The sequence below is a fragment of the Sylvia atricapilla genome, chromosome 8 (assembly GCF_009819655.1).
Source record: "Sylvia atricapilla isolate bSylAtr1 chromosome 8, bSylAtr1.pri, whole genome shotgun sequence".
NCBI classification, from domain to species: Eukaryota; Metazoa; Chordata; class Aves; order Passeriformes; family Sylviidae; genus Sylvia; species Sylvia atricapilla.
This window is the reverse complement of record NC_089147.1, coordinates 15,060,577-15,079,127: the sequence shown is the minus strand read 5'-3', so window position 1 is coordinate 15,079,127 and position 18,551 is coordinate 15,060,577. Positions and strand designations below refer to the sequence as shown.

Below are 18,551 nucleotides of genomic sequence, written 5' to 3'. Positions count from 1 at the left end.
TCATGTCTCCTACTCTGTAGATATACTGTATATTTTCTGAAAAAATAATATGCAAACAGATAATTGCATAACACATCTCTTCCAAATTAGCCAGAAATATTCACTAGATTAATTTTTAATGCAATAAGAAAAGTGGTTTAATATTTTAAGTTTTAATTCCAGAGAGTTTGATTCTGTGGAAAGCAGCACCTATTTACTTTTTTGTAAGCCATTATGAATATGGAATTGGCCTCTCAGACAAAATAACAGAGGTGATTAAAACACAAGCTGAATAAAGGAGCTTACTGAGTGGATTCTTGCAGAGTGAGTATTTCATCTTGGCTCTGTGTGTGTGTGTACGATATTTTGCATAATGGTCTACAGACTTCCTACAATTTTACTGTTACAGAATATACATATACATAGTGCTGAGACACAGAGAATTGGATTTCACATTATGCTTATTTAGGGCTCACTGTCTATGTGGAATGAGTAAAAGTAATATTAAAAGAAAACAATTATGAAACAGAAAATATTTCGGTATGCAAACAAAGAAAAATACTGTATTTTAGTTTAGAGACAGTTCAAGCATATACAGCATATACATAATAAAGCTCAGTGTTTTGTCTTTTTTTTGTATTAGCTAAAGAAGCAGTCATGAAACTGTTGAATATTGGCTTAAAACTTGACAACCACCTAGTGCATTCTTCTTGCTCACCTTTTAAAAATACACAATCTGAGATGGATACATTGCACTGCTGGAGTTTACAATATATATTTCAAATTTACAAAAATACAGAAAAACAAGATTTCTTGCACTCAGATACTGAGCATTAACCCTTTGAGTACTAATTCCCACCTGCAACACTGCAGAACACATTCATCTGACTTACATGTTTTTATAACATTCTAACAATTATAATTGTCATCTTTATGTACACTATTAGGAAATTTATTCCTACATATTAAAAAAAAAAAAAAAAGAAGGTAGAGTCTAATAAACTGCTAATAACAGAAAAATATGGGGCTGAGGTATGATGATGATTTCTGCCACATATACACAGAGAATTGCAGACTGATGGTCTCTCAATGGAATTTTCTATTTCCTTTCTGCAACAATTACGTAAGTCTGTGTGAAGAATCACAGCAAACTTTCTTGTGTGGCTGTCCTGGTTTAGGGCAAATTTGGGAGGAAACCTCCAAAGGGGAATACAGAACATACAGAATTGTGCTTTTCCTCTCATTTCTGGATGCACTGTTCACTTTCCACTGTAGACATTTTCCTCACAGCTCTATGCTTCCATTCACTTTCTGAAATCTATTATTATTCTGCACCCTTCCTATTTGTAAAAAGCAGTTTCATTTCATATAGGGATCATTCTGATGCAGTTCTGTACTGTGAGTTGACGCTTTGTGTCCAGATGTTCATGGAAACATGAAAAAAATCTTGCCAAGAGCCTTTTTAATAGACAATGATACTGACCCTGGAATGCCCTACAATTCAGCAGAAATCATGAACATAAAGAACTTCTCTGAAGGTCAAATTTGCATTAAAGGATTAAGACAATCTGAAACTTGCTAGAGGAGGAAATGGATTCTCAGAAAGCAAATGGTGAAATTAAGACATGGATTCTAAGAAGGTGTGTTTTTAGAAAATTACTGAACTTCCTCTTTCCTGACAACTCTGGACTACATTGGTCATGTAACTAAATAGACAGTATCATATATACAGTATCTCTGAACTAGAATAAGCTACTTTTAAGAAAATAACTGTAGTCCTCAAAGAGTTAATGATAAAACTGCTCTACCCTAACAAATGTGGAAAGGTTACCGTGGAACAGCTTACAGATTTGTTTAAAAGGCATACTTTACAAAGAAGTGTAAAACTTGTTGAGACAATTGCTATTACACTGCACAGTGCCACATACAATGAGTAGTGCATGCTCCGTAAAGACATTAGAGTGGACCCTTATCAAAGCTATCATATAACCTTATACAAAGGATTGTGCCACTTAAAACTAGTGCAGAGTGATTTTTTTCCTGTAGATTTATAATGCTCTAGATTAATATCAATAGGGTTTTTCACAGCCTTGTACCACACTTTTTTTTTGTTCTTTTTTAAAACACATGTAACACTAGAAAACAGCAAATGGTATATCCTGACATATGTCATGCAAAATACAACCAATACAGCACCAAAGATGTAACAGAGACATTACCTAGCACTTCTCTCCAACAAGAAAAAGGACAGAACAGAGACTGTACATTACATGACTTTACAGGCCATATGCTACAGAAGGTTTTAGAGGCAGTATCACTTTTGTATATCTAAAAAGCTGCAATTTTATAAAATCCTGTTTAACATTTCTACCATAGCCACTTCTGATTAAAATCCATGGCACAGTAATAATATTTTTCTACAAAAATAAATAAGTAAAAGTTTAAGATGCTGATATGTTTATAAAAAGTGTCTGAAGTTACTACAGAAAAAAAAGTGAAAACAATGAATGAAAATGATGTTTCTAAAGAAATGTCATTCTGCATAACAAAAGGATATTGCCTCTCTTATTCAATTGTCTAGACTTCATTTTCTCATTATCTTTAGAATAACTTTATAACTTTCTTTTAAAAATAATTTCACTTTAAAACTGTCACTATCCCTCTTTTTTGACACTTACAAAGAAAATGAAAAGCTGTACAATTTACTGATGAGCTACGCAAACGTATCACCATACTTATTTTGGAATAAAAACAAAGATAATGATGGTTTAGGGCAAAAAACACATTATGATGGCCCACAAACTACACAGTAGTTTCATTTTTCCAAGGGCCAGTTTTGATATTTCCTGTACTATCTGAGCTGTATATCATGGCTTCATGCATGTTTCCCTTGAGAATTCCGTTGTGATTTGTTGTGTTAAATGGCAATGACTGTGTCCGTGGGTGCATTTCAAAGTGAGCTGGGTGGTGCACAGTGTCACTGTCTGGCATTTTACCACAACTGTATATCACAGTACTGGCGTCGCTGCTCTCGGGCTGGTTGACGGTCGGGTACGGGTCGCTCTTGGAGCAGCAGGCCCGCCTGTGACCCGACTGGCTCTCGTGTGTGCTGTGGGGACTGTCTGTGTGGGAGCTGTGGATGCTGCCCTCAATGCTCGAGGGGATGTGGTAGGCGTACTCTCTTTCCCCCGCAGACCTGTGCCGACTGAAGTAACGTGGCTTAGTTCTGCTTTTCAGACATCTGTGAATGTGCATGTTGGGTCTGAAGGTTCCCTCGTTGTGGACATGAATGTGAGCTTCGTCGTCAAGCAGCTGATCACAGTGCATTTTTGCACAGCACGGTGTCACGGGCGACAGGCAGTTAACGTGGTTCTGAACTGCTTGCAGGTTGGTGAGTTTGCAGTGGCTGGCTGCTGGGTGATTAAACACACCTGACTTGTTGGGACACGGTGACTCCTGCAGACAAGGTGCATGAACTTGAGTGTCGCCATTGATGTTGACCTTTGGGCGCACATTGACTTGCACAGAATAGGTGTTTCTTTTGGACGGGCAACAGGACCACCAGCAATGCCACACATCATCTCGCTTTGCACAGTGATGGATCAGGATGAAAAGCCCCAAGGTCACACAGAAGGCTCCATAAAGACAGCTGAATATCATATCCAAGAAATGACCTTGAGATACTGCAAGTGCTCCAAAGGTCCAAGTGGCAGTAAACAGGAACAAAGTGAATGCTGCGGCTCGAAGCTGAGCCTTAAATGAATGCTCATTTTCCAGTAAGGAAGAAGAAATCATGGGGCAGGTTGCCTGGGGAATGGACACAGAGTCTGTAATATGACCGTGGCCCATGTCAGTACTTGGCATTCTCTGTGGATCCTCTGTCTTTTCCTTCAGCTCATACTTGCGCTCAGGATGGCGCTTCAGCTGCACGTATGTGCAGAGAAAGTAAACACAGGTCACTAGCACTATGAACGCCACCGGCCCGTAAAAAGCACCAAGACTGGGCTCCCAGGCCATCCAGCAACTGAAAACAACAAAAAGAGAGAGTCAAGAACATTTCAGAGCCCACATTAGATGTGATGGACAACTGACGGCTGTCTGACTGGTATGACACAACAGGATCTCAGAAGTTGAACTTGTGGAGAGAGGGAGCCTGTCCTTAATATTAATTAAGCTGAGGCATCACTTTCTAATTTTTTATATAATAGAATATATGGTATAATTTACCAATTATTAAAACTGAAAATTTCCAAGAAATGTAGGTCAGTTTAGACTCTGGAATTGCAGTGAAGTATAAGGCCATTTATGTCAACCCTTTTTTCTACTATTAAAATGTCAGCACTAATACTTTGATTTAAAAGCAAATGAGGCAGAGTTTATATACTCTACGTGAGCAATAGAAATGTACAGATTTCAGCGGTCTGTATCAATGAACATTGCTACAAATTCTTAAGCCTGAAGATTGTTCTTATAGAATTTTTTTGCAAGAGAACAGCCTGAGTATGAAGAGAGGCTGAAAAAATACTTCCAGTTGAACTGTCACCACTTTCTGCAGTAAGCAGACCTCAAATATATATGCCATTTCTGAATTCTGCAATTTCTAGCATTCCTGGGAGTTCGGCTATGTCACTTTGAATGTCCCCAGAAAAATCAGGGAAACTGATGGTCTCTTTGTGATATGTTAGTAACATAATATCATTGTAGCATGATCATGGTTTGCCAGGCTTTAAATAATATAACCATAAGCGTTTTACAACAGCTTAAAATAGCTCACAGGCCAGTATGAGTCTGAGAGGACTGTCTTAAGTACGAATGACCTGATCAAACAAATATAGAAAAAGAAAACACTAATGAAATCCTAGATGGAACTGGCAGAACATGGGTTAGAGGAAGAAGGAATATTTGCCTCGTTTTGACTCTTTTCTATGATCTATTTTAGCCATAGTTACAGACAGAGAACTGAGCTGGCAGTATAGCCTAGTACAGCTGCTACTAGGTTCTTATATCCTAAATATTGCATGGATTTCTGGAAAGAGGAATAAGTTACTTTATCTCTTGTACTTGGACAAGAAGTAATGGGCTTAAACTGCAGCAAGAAAGATCTAAATTAGATTTTTTTAGAAGTTTCTTAGCTGTTAGGACAATTAGGATAATAAGCTGTTGGAATGAAATGCGGTCTATCCATTAGGGGAGCATTTAAAGTACCTCAGATAAATAACTGTCAGGAATGGTTTGGATATAGCTAATTTCCCACTGGGTCAGAAAGACATACCAGGTGATCTGTCATGATGATTCCGGCTCTAAAAGTGACACTGTGTGACACTTCATATTCATTTAGGCGTGTGTGATTAGTTGCTGTTCCTCTAGTTCCAGTGAGGAAACTTCTGATATCAGATTCTTGTCTAGCCAGGAATTATCTACGAGTTACTATAAAAAGGGCAGAATGACTTTTCCTCCCAGGCTGAGAACCTCTCAGCTAAATAGAGATCATCCCACTGGGTTTTACAGCAAGAAACTGCAGAATAATGACTTTGAATTTTTGAAATCTGAACCTTAAACAGAAACATACATACTAGTATTAATGAACTTAGAAACACTCCAAAGAGTATATAATTTACTGTTAGACAGGCACAAGAAAAAATTCCCTGAAAGATGTTTGTGAAAACATAGGTAAATTACCACCTATATTTAACTGGGTAAACAGAGAACACAAAGCTATATGAATACTTAAAATCCATTTGAATGCTGCATATTTGATGCAAAGTGGAGAGTGGAATGCTCTCGAGTGGAACAGTCTCATGGGATGCTGTTATTTCAAGTAGAATCTCATTGTGGATCACTTACAAAATCTATTCTGTAAAAAAAGTTCAAGCTTGCGGATCTACATTTACTTTACTAATACCATAAAATACAAAAAAGGCACATATGCTTCCATTGAATTAGAAGCTTTTTACTCAATCTTATAACCATTCCTCATCTGTCCCTTGTTTCCTGTGCACACTGTGGCACCAGGTATTGATCTGCTACATTAACATGATTAAAGAAAAGTATAACCCCAGTAACTGCACCAAAATGAAAAATGTCTCATATTTATGAACATAAATAATAGAGCTTTATAATACACTGTTGATTATAAACTGGCTGTTTAATTGGATAAATTTGAATAAATAAATATGAGTTGGGCCTTAGGCAGAACATAGAGTTAGCCATGGTATACACAGATTTTTTATTGGAATTTAAATTTCAATTACCTATAAAAATGTCCTTAAGGAGCCAGATGCTCACTTATGAACCATTCTCCTTGGCTGCCACTTCTCATGCCCAGAACAAAACCAGTTTCAAATGTGTTACAATAGATGCTCAAAGCAGTAACTAAGAGTGATGTCCTCTGGAGTATTAGTGCTGCCAGAGTACTAAAATATCCATTAGCGTGCCAGTCACTGCCATGCTGATCTCTTACACACACTGTGCTTAACTTTGCAGTCTAATTCACATTCTGCTATGCTTTTAGGGAAAGACTTATTGTACTTATGGATGCCTCATGCTTCAAGTCAAGAATCTGGAATTAATAACAATGTGATGCCTGGTGAGCTTGTGGAGGTCTACTGAAACACCTACCTACACACAAGGAAATGAAAGGATTATGACATGATTGCCAGACATTGTGACTGGAACATTTTCATTTGGTCAAAATCCAAAATATTTGGATTTTAATAGAGGGACGGGAGTGGACGAAGTGGGGAACGGATTTTTATTTGTCCTTTTCTTTCATCATTGTTTTTAAATTGCTCTAAGTTGCCAGAAGGATATCAAATCAAGGTAGATAATTAAATGAAAATATTTAAATAATTCTTACATGCATTAGATATGATATTCATTAGGGTTTTTTAATATCTTTCACTTATTCACATGTAAATGAAGAGTAATTCTGTAAATGAAAGGTGATTGTATTGCCAGTAATGGATGTGGAGCACCAAGCTGCAGATTAAGATACTGCTCCTTCCCAGCTAACATTTAACACAATTTCATAACAGATACCATCCCAAACTGCATGCCTGTACCCTTTATGAAGACAGCTACCTTTATTTGGATAAGAAAGAGAATCTGTGTTCCTTAAAAGTTTTATGATAGTAGTTTATACTTACTATGGTGCATTGCCTTCAATCCCATAATTATTGATATTGGTTGCTGCTGTAATCCCACATATAATGAACGGAACTCCACCACTAATCAGGTAAAATCTGTTGAGAGATAATAACTGATATTTTAATTTGCCTGACTTGTAGTCAAAAATATTTTTACATGATTGTACTTTCTTGAAGTATTTCAAGACTGGGAAAAAAATATTGCTGAAATATTAAATGAGTCCCTAAAACCAGAAAAACAAAGAATGAAGTATTATCACAAGAAGGACTGTACTCCATGGAGCAAAGAGAAGAAAGCTTAATATTTAATATTTATATGGACTCGCTATTAACAAACATTTGATTTATAATTTCAGTAACTGTAGCTACTATTGGAGTAATATGAAAAACTAAGCATTGTCTAATGATAGAATCTAAATTCTAAATAAAGTTTTTCCCCTCACCTAGATATTTATATTTAATAGTTATTAAATATGCAAGCATTATAAATTAAAAATATTTGGGCAAAGCAGCTTATTCAAATTATCATACAAATACCAGGGAAATCCAGTGAAATCACAGAAACTTATTCGTATCTCCCACATGACAAAAGAAAGTAAGCTCAGTTAGCCAAAGAGAAAAGGAGCACTCTACTTGGTAAAATATTTTGGTTTATTTCTTCACAGGGAAAAACCTGAAATCAGAAGGATTTTGCTTACACCTCACTTTTCTTCAGCCTTTCAATAACCAGCTTTGCAAATGCATTAAAATGTGAGCACTTCCAAGGCTTCAGCAAGATCTGACAAGTGTTAGTCTTTCTGTAAAGACTTGTATCGTAAGACAGAAAGCGCAACGTTTTGCACACCTTTTACTGGTTAAACTCCATTGAACTACTTGGACGCAGCAGTCATTTCAACGTGGGCTCACAGGGCTACCTTGAACTCCCAGGGATCTCACAGAATGTGGCATCCTTCATGCCTATGTCCAAATTCAGCAAAATGAACCCTCATCACATTTTCCACTTATATAAGCAAAACACAACGTTCTTCCTGGAGCTCAGCACTTGCCCCGCTGCGGGCTCAGAGGTGGGGAGCACCAGCCCCCATCCCTGCAGCTGGAAGTGACAATGCTCAGTGGCAAGAGGAAAATGTTCCACTGCACCCAGGAGCTCAGCTGGCTCTCTGAAATCCTGACTCACTTCCTGGCTTAACCAATGCTCCTCTGTCAGCAGACAAAATTAGTTTCTTTTCAAGCCACTCCTTTGATGTGGAAACAGTATGCAGGGATACAGACACTTTCCAGTCTCTGCTGCCATGTCCCCCAGGTCCAAGAGGAACCTGGTAACATGTGGGACATATTCTGATCACAATCTAGTCACTAGTTTTCTGTAACATATTATAAATATTAGGAAATTTCGCAGTCATTGCAAGATAGGATTTTTACAGAAACAGAGCAATAATAAGATTAAATAAATCAGCATTTAATTCCAGACCAGAATTAGTGTCAGAATTCCTTAACCTCTTTTCCCACCTCCTTCCAAAGCAGAATTATGGGTCAGGCCTCAGAAAATTTCATGTTAACATTTACAGTCAATCTTTGTCCTAATGGTCTAAACTGTAAACAGACCAGAGAAAATCATATTTTGCACTCATCAGGAAGCCCTTCAGCTTTTATAATTTCAAAGTCACTGAGTGTATATTTCTTCTTCAACTTGGCTTATTCTGAAGAGCTCAACAAATTCCAATGAACAAGCTGTCTTCCTACAAAATCCATTCATTCACTGCAGTTTAATGATTGTAAATATCTTTTGACTTGAGCATGTTGAATAAGCTAGCTTAATAGCTTATTATTATTTTTTTACAAAGACATTTTCAATGGCATTTTTGAAATTCAGGAAATTACTAGGGTACAGCAATGAGGCATAGAAAAGTTAATCCTAATTAATCTAAGAAATAGTAAGGAGCAGAAAAAATAGGAATACAGAAGCAAGTACAGGAAAATGCACTTCGAACTCATCTGAAGTGATTACACCATAGAATTTACCTAAAATGCAACCTATAATTTCATTTTTTGCAGTGCCACCACTTTTTACAGATTGGATACATACATATAAATCAATTCTTATCTAAAGTTTCAGACAAGCCAGTATCTGGGTGTTAGATAACCTACTTCACAGCTCACACTTTCAGCAGGCTGCTGAACACAAGAGTAGCAACAGATCTGGAAGCACTTTAGCTACACATTGCTGCAGAAATGTGGCAAAATTCAACCAAATTCCTGTTGTGGCTCAGGGCTAAGGACAAGAAAATACGTCCTAAAAATGACATAAGGTGAAGTCAAATGTTTCAGTGTACCTGAGGTGCACTGCACTGATATCCACCACATCACACTGCCTGCCCTGTCTCACTATAGGGGTGGGGGGAGAAAGGAAAACAGCAAATAAAAATGACAGGGTATAAAAATGATTCTTCATTAGTGGGTTCAGAATTCTTGAAAGGTGAAGAGAAATAAAAGCTGTTGAATAGAAGAAAAGTCAGCAAGAGAGGAATAACATTAAAATAGACTGAATAGAAAATACAATTAAAGATACAGAAGTTAAATTAATTGCAAGAGTGCATACTCTTGTCCATTTGCGTGAGCTCGTGGACACCTTAAACAGTACATAAAGAAGAAAAGACCATATTGTGAAGTTGCCAAAGAAAAGACATTGACCAAGAAGTTTCATATACATGTTAGTTGTGAGGAAGTACATTTTAATTTAATAAATTTAGACCAGACTTTTCAAACGTTACTTTTTATGCAATCATTAGTTGTTTATTCATGCAATTATTAGTTGTTATCAATTTCTTCTTCACCCACATGAGATAAGGCAAATAATTCTAAAGAAAAAGCATTAGTAGAATTGATAGGGCATAAATAAAATGTGACAAAAATGTAGATAATAAATAGCCATTTTTCATACTTCTAGAAAACCTTTTATCTGAGAGAATGAAAGGGTTTTAACATTAATTAATTTAGCCTTACAGCCCCCTGTGTGGTCAATAAACAATACCGTTCCTGTTATACAGATGAGAAAACAAGGAGAGATTAGGTGTTCAAGGCCATGCAGGAAATGAGACTCCTTAACTCCCATTCTATATTTACACACAGGATACCTCTCTGTTACTGTACATGAAGGGACTGGGCAAACCATGGCATCTAGGATTTTGTGTCCAAGCCCAAGAAACCAAATTGCCCCTCTCTCAGTTCAAGCAGGAGCAAGATGAATATAATGTTATCTGAACGATCCCCTGATCAGGGTGGTGTCTTCCCAGGACTCACGAAGCCTTGCCAACTCCTGACTTGTGGAGGAGCCTGTGTGTGCTGTTCCCTGTGCAGCCCCCATACCAATATTCACTGATATTTGGAATAGCACCACCTGGCCTTGCTCACAGAACAGGTTTTCCAGCCTGTTAAAGCAGTCCAAATGTAAAGGTTGTAACTGGAGAGGTGCTAGGTTCTGCTTGCAGCAGCCAACTTTTGGTGTCCTTCAGCCATACAAGAAGAAAAGTAAGAGGTGCTGCTCCTGTCCAGTAATGCTTGTTCACAGAAAAAAAGGAGCAATAACGCTGCACCAGAAGTGTGAACCTTGTAGACTGAGCAAATACATGCTTTTCAACCATCTTTGCCCCCATCCCAAGAATTTTTTCTTACTAAAAAAAAGAATCAATATTCTTCTATACTGTTTGCCTACCTTTTCATTTACTATTTCCTCTTATGACTACCTTAGAGTTTTAAAGCTTTAAAGATCTATATCCTTTGGTTCAGTAACCAGCTTTTGTCTTCCAACTACCTTTTTTACTTCTGAGTTAATTTTCTATTTTTCTCGTTACAGCAGTGGGCTGTCTCCTCTTCAAAAAAGAACATGCAGTAACCCAGACCAACTTTCATCTGCTTGTGTTACTATCCTACAATTTAAGAACACAAACAAGTGATACTCAGGCTACCAGAACTGGAGCCCTGTATGCAGCAGTAAGAAGAGCAATGTGAGTGCTGTGATGAAGACAGACAACACAAAGAGATTGGCTGTAGTCATGATAGCCATGCATGCAAATCTTTAAAGACTAGGAAACCCCAGGGAGAAAACTAAAATTTTTTTTTCCAGCTAAAATTTTGTCTTGACAAGCAGTTAACTTACATAATATTTTCAAATTGTTTTACAGGGAAAACTATAAACTATCAGTGGGATAATTTGGGTCTTTGAAGCAACTGCCAAACCATTGCTTCAATAGCCCTTGGGAAGAGGGTTTCAAATTTGTACATTGTTGTTGCTAGCCACCCAGGGATGTCCTGATAATTCCTAGCAGGCTTTTACATCAGCATACATTTATTTACTGAAGCTCATTCCATCACATCTTCACTAACATTGTTATCCAAGCTAATTAGATTAAAACTAGCCTGGTCGGCCTCAGCAGGATGCACTTGCACCTCTCAGCTGCAGTGCAGCAACACCTCCAGCCTGAAAACTGGGCAGTGCAGAGCTAATGATGGGCAGCAATCTGAAGGGCAGGAATCACATTGCTTTTACATTGCAGGGAACCCCGAAGTTTCTGCTGCAGAGACTGCCTGAGAGCAGCAAGTACAATGATTTTTATTACACGCACTGACACGAACACAACCCCCCCCAACAGAGCAGAGCAGAGCAGCAGACACTGCTGGAGGTGATGCCCCTCTGTTGACATCCTGCCTTACTGTTTTCCAGCTTCCTTTCGGCAAGAACTCCTCTTGTAAGGCAAACTCTACCACAAAATACTGGGAGCTACACAGCCAATCTGATAGAAACAGGATAATGTCAGCAAGAATGACTGCAATAGCCTGCAGGCAGCATCCATCCTGATAACTTAACATGCAGTATATTCTGCTAAGTTTATTTTCATAAATGTTACTCAGTAAGGCAGCAAGTAAAAAAAGAGTTCTACCCAGTGACAAATTCTTTGCTTGAGTGTCTGGCTATTCTCTCACCCAAATTGTTTCCAAACTAAGAACCTTGACTCTGATTTTTTCCAGAAAGGGACCAAACCTTGGCTTTATTCTTTGGCTTTATGGGTGTAATGCAAAACTGACTATAAGGGTTTTTTTCTGCAGAGGCTGGCAAAATGGCAATGTATCAGGAAGTGATTTAAAAGGCTTCAAACAGTCTTTACTGCAGATATTACTTGATTAAAATGTACATATATTTAACTGTATTCCTCTCTGCATGCACAAGTCTAGAAGGGTGCATGTTAGATAGATATATATATATTTATATATATATATATAAAATATATATATAAAGACACCACTGAAGCATTCATTTCTTTTCTGCTGGTAGTACAAAAAAAATATTATCAGTTCAGCTCTACTTCTGTTTAGGCACAGTTCATACAGGAAGACTAGCCACTTGCAAAATAAGCATCAAAACAAAAGAAGAGTTACAGCAAGATGACTTTGCCTTTTCCTTTCCTTGAGCTGGGATTTGGTTTTAACATCTTTGTGAAAATAATTCATATAGAAAATGGTCATTAACTTCAGAGTTAACCAGATGCCACAGTTCAAGTACCCAGGAGGCAGAGAAACCGATAAGTAGCTGCTCCGTAGAAAGCTGAAATTATGAGCCTGATTTTCAAATTATTCTTTCTGAATTTTTCATGCATCACATCATTTTGTGGTCATTTTTGCTGGGAATTTTGATAAAATAAAAATAAGGCTTCTAGAAATTACACAGTTCTGAGAATATACTTTTCCTTTAACAGAAAAACCCAAAAATTTTAAACCCTATTCCCAAATAGCCTTGACTTAGAAACATATTTACAAATACCATGTTTGGGTTTTTAATGACCTTTTTGAAGAGAAATAACCTGTTTCCTTCAGTGCTTTCCTCCTGTCTACAGAGGAGATGTAAATATGGAGAACACAGCTTAAAAAAAAATCTACTAATAACACTAAATAAACCCTACTTTTGCGAGCCAAACATTAAATGGTAAATAACAGCAAAAGTAAGGGTTGTGTGAAAACCCTATTTATCACCTTCTATGTACCAATATTGTTATTCTCTTTAACTGCCTGTCCACAGTCCACTTTTTTTTTTCCATAAGACATTTCACTCAGCAAAGAAGAAAAAAAGGTCACTGGACAAATAGTTATTAATTCATTTTGTATATACCCCTTCTTTCTAGATATTATTGCAATTTAAGAGCTTTGCAAATATTAATTAATTAATCATCATAATTTCCTTGTGAGAATATGCATAATATTTTCCATTTAGAGGCAGACACTAAACCACAGAAAGATGAATTTTAAAAATTGATTAAGAAAAGTCTCTGCAGATTTGTTTGCTCAGCTTAAGACATCCAGGCCTCTATTTGACAAAACTAGCTTCTGTTTTTTTTAATGAAAATTCACCATGAGAATGGAGTTTAAATACTTCATCTGTTCTTAAAGAGTCGTGGGAACCTGGGCAATAAAGTGGGACAGTGTTAGTCAATGTCAGAAGATCTGAAACCTCACCTATCAAACGGCTTCAAACCCATTTTCTCCTCCCCTGTGAGCTCAGTGCTTAGGTCCTGCTGGTGGAAGTAGTCAAGAATTGATTTATATTCACCTTCCTTGGTTAACACCCTTCGTGGACAGTGTGGCCGTTATGTCTTATCTGGAACTTTGCAGATGAAAAGGAATTTGCAGTCTGATAGTACAGCTGCAGTTTGCTTTACCACGTGAGACACTCTAAACCAGCAGAGAGGACAGAAAAATAAAAATGCACGTAACAAAAAGATAAAAAATGAGTTCAGGAACTCAAAAAAAGTCCAGAGAAAATTTAGAAGAAAGAGAAAGGAGATTAATTTACATAGAGATAACTGTATTGTCTCTTGGTGAGCTAGACTAATGGAAGACCTATTGTATCTAAGAAGCAAGAGACACCTTGACTTTTTCTCCCTATTTTTTGGCAAATGCCTTGGGGGCTGTTGGAAAACAGACAGAAATTATTCTTACAGTGTATTCCATGCTGCAGTTCAGCTCTATTGACTTCTATTTCTGCTTAATTTAATGAATAAATAACTTAGGTTAAGTAGGACTCCATCCTGATTGCACTTCTGAAGGAAAGAAGCAAGTAAAATATCAAGCATCATGTTGATGAGAAAGGAATTATATTTATTAGGATTTCTTAAAGATTTGGTTTTTTAAAAAGTTCAAAGATGCAGTGCTTACAGAGAGAACACTGTTTATGGTAATGCTTGGAGAGAAATCATGGGAGGAGAAATAATATTCATGTTTTGAGTATTTTTTATTTACACAATCATTTTATCCCTAGAGAACACAACAGCCCTTTCAATTCTGCTTCCACAGTTAATTTCTAGCAGTAAAATGGCTGATACTCTTGTTTGGAGGTGTTCATCGCTACCTCATTTTTCCAGGCATTTGACTACTGTGGCGTAGAGCTGTTAGCTGAAATCATTTTGCAGTTCCAGTCTACTGAATCAAATACAACTGCTTCAGCGAGCATTGCAGAACACCTCTAGAAAGTCAATTACCACCAGAATGTCCTTCTGCCTTTCAAAGGGGAGAAAAGAACCATTAACTATCAACCCTCATCAAGACAAGAAATTTTGATAGCAGCCTATATGTGACAATGGCATTTTATATAATATGGAAGTGAAATGAAAAGTAAAGCCTGGAAAGATAATAAGTGCTGTACTCCTATATTGTCATGTATTTAATACTCAGATCACTTTATATTAGTATCAATGTCCTGTGACTGTCAGTACCTTGCATGTTAAACAGAAAATATAGATTTCTTTGGTTTTACTTGAGCTAGTATTTCATTAAGGTTGCCAAAGGAACCAAATAAAATGACTATCAGGAGGATATTTATTTTAATTTGGTTTGACTGTGAAAGTCACTGACAAGGGGTTCTGGTTTATGTTCCCCTATGACTAAATTCTAAAATTATATTTTTAAAAAGAAATTTATGTCAATCCCGTGTTTTACTATGGCAGTCACCAACATAACTTCCTGAATTCCCCTGTGTTTCATGCATTGTTGAGTTTTTGACACTCACTTGCTTTTTAGGCAACATTTTTACTCAAGAAGGGTGTTATTTCTTCTGCAAAATTTTTAAAAAAGTTTAAGCAGACCATTCAAGTCCTTGTTTTGAAGTTCTATAATACTCAGATCACCTGAGAATACAGTATTTTTAACTTTCACAAAGCAAGAACTTTTGAGAGTTGATTCAGGGGTTATTTATTCACTACTTGATATATTTCTGAATTTAGGTATGAAGCATATTTGTTGTATTAAAAAAAAAGATATTCTGAAGCATTAATTTTTATTATGAGCTATACTGCCAAGTTAGAGCTAAACCATTTTGACTGCATGAGATTCACAGGTAGCATAGGAATAATACTCTCAGTTTTATTTTCTGTTAAACTCTTTCACTGCACACACAGAGAATCATTCAGAAAATATTAATGACCAAGCACTCAGTGTAATGAAGATGGGGACTTTAATGGTAGACTCAGCTGCCTTGTTCTTAGATTTGCTCAGCTGAACATTTAAGACAGATGTGTGCAAACAGACAATGAAAAGAGAATACAGGCACTCATGAGAAATAGCTGTAGAGATCACACTAATTCTATTCTTCTAAATTCATGTATTCTTTTCCTTTTTCTCTTATATAAGTCAATGATCATATATGAAGGGAAAGATCTTTGCCTAAAGGGCCAAAGGGAGCTAAAATTGTTTAGAAGAAAGTGAAAAATATGAGAAACACTTCAAAGATGTGCATTTCCAAAGAAACTACATTGTTAGTTTGCATATTTTTGCCAAGTCTTGTATCTTTTGATGCAAAATTCTGCCCCTGTTCCTGAGGGCAGGTGATGAAGAATCTTAGCTTTCCAAGCTGAACTTTTATGTGGGCACAAGAAAAACTGAAATCTGATTTCCTACAAATTTTACGTTTGTCTTTGGTGTCTAAAACATAACAATGTCCCTTTGAGATCTTTCCCACAGCGGTGCCATCTCTCTGTCACTTCAGCCCTCCCTTATGTCGAGGTACTTATTTATCTTCGTTATTCACCTGCCCAGCCAGTCATGTGGAACCTGGAGAAGTTTAATGATCTCTATCGATCTCAGACCAACTACAGCCGAGGTATTAGACATGAAAAGTCTCAACTACAGGCACATCTTTGAACAAACTGTTTCTTTAAGGAGATCAAAATATAAATAAGAATAAATTTCTGTTTTTCCATTACAGATAATTATAGGCAAAATGTGAATATGTGAACTTCAATGGTTCAAAACTTGGAAAACAGGAGTCTTAAATTCAGTCTGCAAAAATACCTTGCTTTTCTACATTAATACCACAATTTTTACTTCAGTTTATTGATTCCTGAATGATGAATTTTAGTATTCCTACTTACAGAGAGAATATAGTAGTGAGAAAGCTAAAAAGCATATTCCTCTCTTCAGCTGGTTCTGGAACATTTCAAGCATCTTTTACAGCCTGTTTGATTGATATAAGCCATTAAAGTGATCAGTTTAGGAAATTTAATGGTGCCCCATGAAATCTGCCACTTCTGCAAAAAAACCCCAAACTGTCTTTCTTCAATGGAAATGACATGGCTTCAGACATAATTGTATGTAAATCTCACACAGCAGTGACTGGGTTGTTACTGTTTAAGTCCTCTCTGAAAGACTTTAAAATTATATGTCACAGCTGTGCAACATACATATTTTTAATATTTGATAGAGTCATATTTGATAGGTTCATATGTCCTCATAAAGTGTTTTCTTATAAAGTGTATGGAACAGTGGTAAATTTCATCACTCTAGATTTGTTCAGCATATCCTATGCACATTCTTCATTGACACCCATACACCATACTCCAGACGTATTTAGACTGTGTACAGAAAATACATGGAATTATTTCTACTGGCTTTTAAATATTGATACTTCAAAGTATTAAAACATTCTTACTGCTTTTGAGAGTTTTACTAAAAAGGTAATAAATACATCTTCAAAGTATTGTTAGTGACTAGGTGGTACATACCCTAATTTAAATATTTAGTGTTTCAAACTTCTGTATCTCTTTACTATTTACAACTGTAAAGTTTAAAATGATGTGCTAATCACAATTTACTGCTACCTTCCATTTATTTAGGTAATTGGATTTGTTTTCCACTGCATGTATCTAAAATCTAATCACACAGCTATAGCAAGATGTATCCTCAGGCAAAGTGAGAGGACAAACAGTCTTGTTTAAGACATGGAAAAACCACACACTAAATAAAAATAATATCATTTTGATTATTAAATCTTCCTGGTCTACGAGAAGTATTCAGTTGCAAACCCAGAGGGCCATTTAAAATTGAAAAGCATTTACGCAGAAGATCCATGGAAACCACAAAACCTTTTCTGCTGAATCTTTTCAGCTACCAAGCTTTCAGCTATCAAACCCACATTTTTAGAGAAGAGATCAAACAGTTTCCCAAAAGGAATTTTTTCAGACATGAAAAGCATACATACAGGTTTTGAATTCCTCTAAAGACCTCTGTGGTAAAGGAATGGACTCTTTGTTTTAATAAAATACTCATTTTAAAATATTTTGATTTTTTAAATAGTTCTAGTATTTTTAGGGTTTGCCACTGGTCATGAGTTGAGGAAGGAGCATCTCCTAAAGTTAAGAAAAAGTAGTAGACATGATGTTCATTCACACTGATGCTGCTTTCAATCATACAGAAAGACATCTGGAAACAGTCAGTTAAAGCCAGGGCAAGGCACAGATATTAAAATCCTAAAATTTAACCTCAGTGCTTTGACACATACATCCTAAAGAGATTTTTGCTTTATTTACCAAGACTGCACAATGAAAAATTGCAAATAAACTATCACGTACAAGGTGCCTGCATAAGTTAAACATGTGCCTTTTTGATTTTGGGTTGTTTTTATTTCTACCCTCATATTGTCTTTCTTCACAATTGCTTGCTGAGAAAAAAATATCTTAGTCCTTATACAGAGCAGCAGGAGAGAATAGAATGCTTCCCTCAACAATTAAATTGCAGTCCACAAAGACTGGAGTCTGAAAATTATGCGCCAGAAATCCAAAATGTGAAGCTTCAAAATATAGGTCAGGTAAAAAATTCAAAATACAAAGACAAAACATTTCCATTTTTTTCAACCAGATTTTTTTCTTTATATCTCTCTTACATAATCACTCCTAAATATTGAGTTAATTTTCCTTTTCAGAATAAGAAGACATAGCAAAAAAGTTGTCATCCTCCATGAATGATAATGCAGTTTTACAGCTGGCAACATTTGGAACATGCAACTATACTATATACAACCACTCATTACACCTTATATGCAATTACTACTTACACCTTAATGAGCTAATACAAAAAGAAAATAGTAGAAATCCAAAATCTATTAATTTG

At 36.4% G+C, this 18,551-nt stretch overlaps 1 protein-coding gene across 1 annotated transcript in view; it reads right to left on the bottom strand.

Moving 5' to 3' along the window:
* Positions 1–514: 514 nt before the first annotated feature.
* LOC136364139 (adhesion G protein-coupled receptor A3-like) overlaps positions 515–18,551 on the bottom strand; it is a 257,612-nt gene continuing 239,575 nt past the window's right edge. The window contains exons 18-19 of the mRNA XM_066323790.1: positions 7,125–7,220; positions 515–4,003 (exon numbers count right to left, since the gene is read on the bottom strand). Coding sequence (XP_066179887.1) covers positions 2,782–4,003; positions 7,125–7,220 — 1,318 coding nt within the window. The 3' untranslated portion in view covers positions 515–2,781. The remainder of the gene's footprint in view (positions 4,004–7,124; positions 7,221–18,551) is intronic.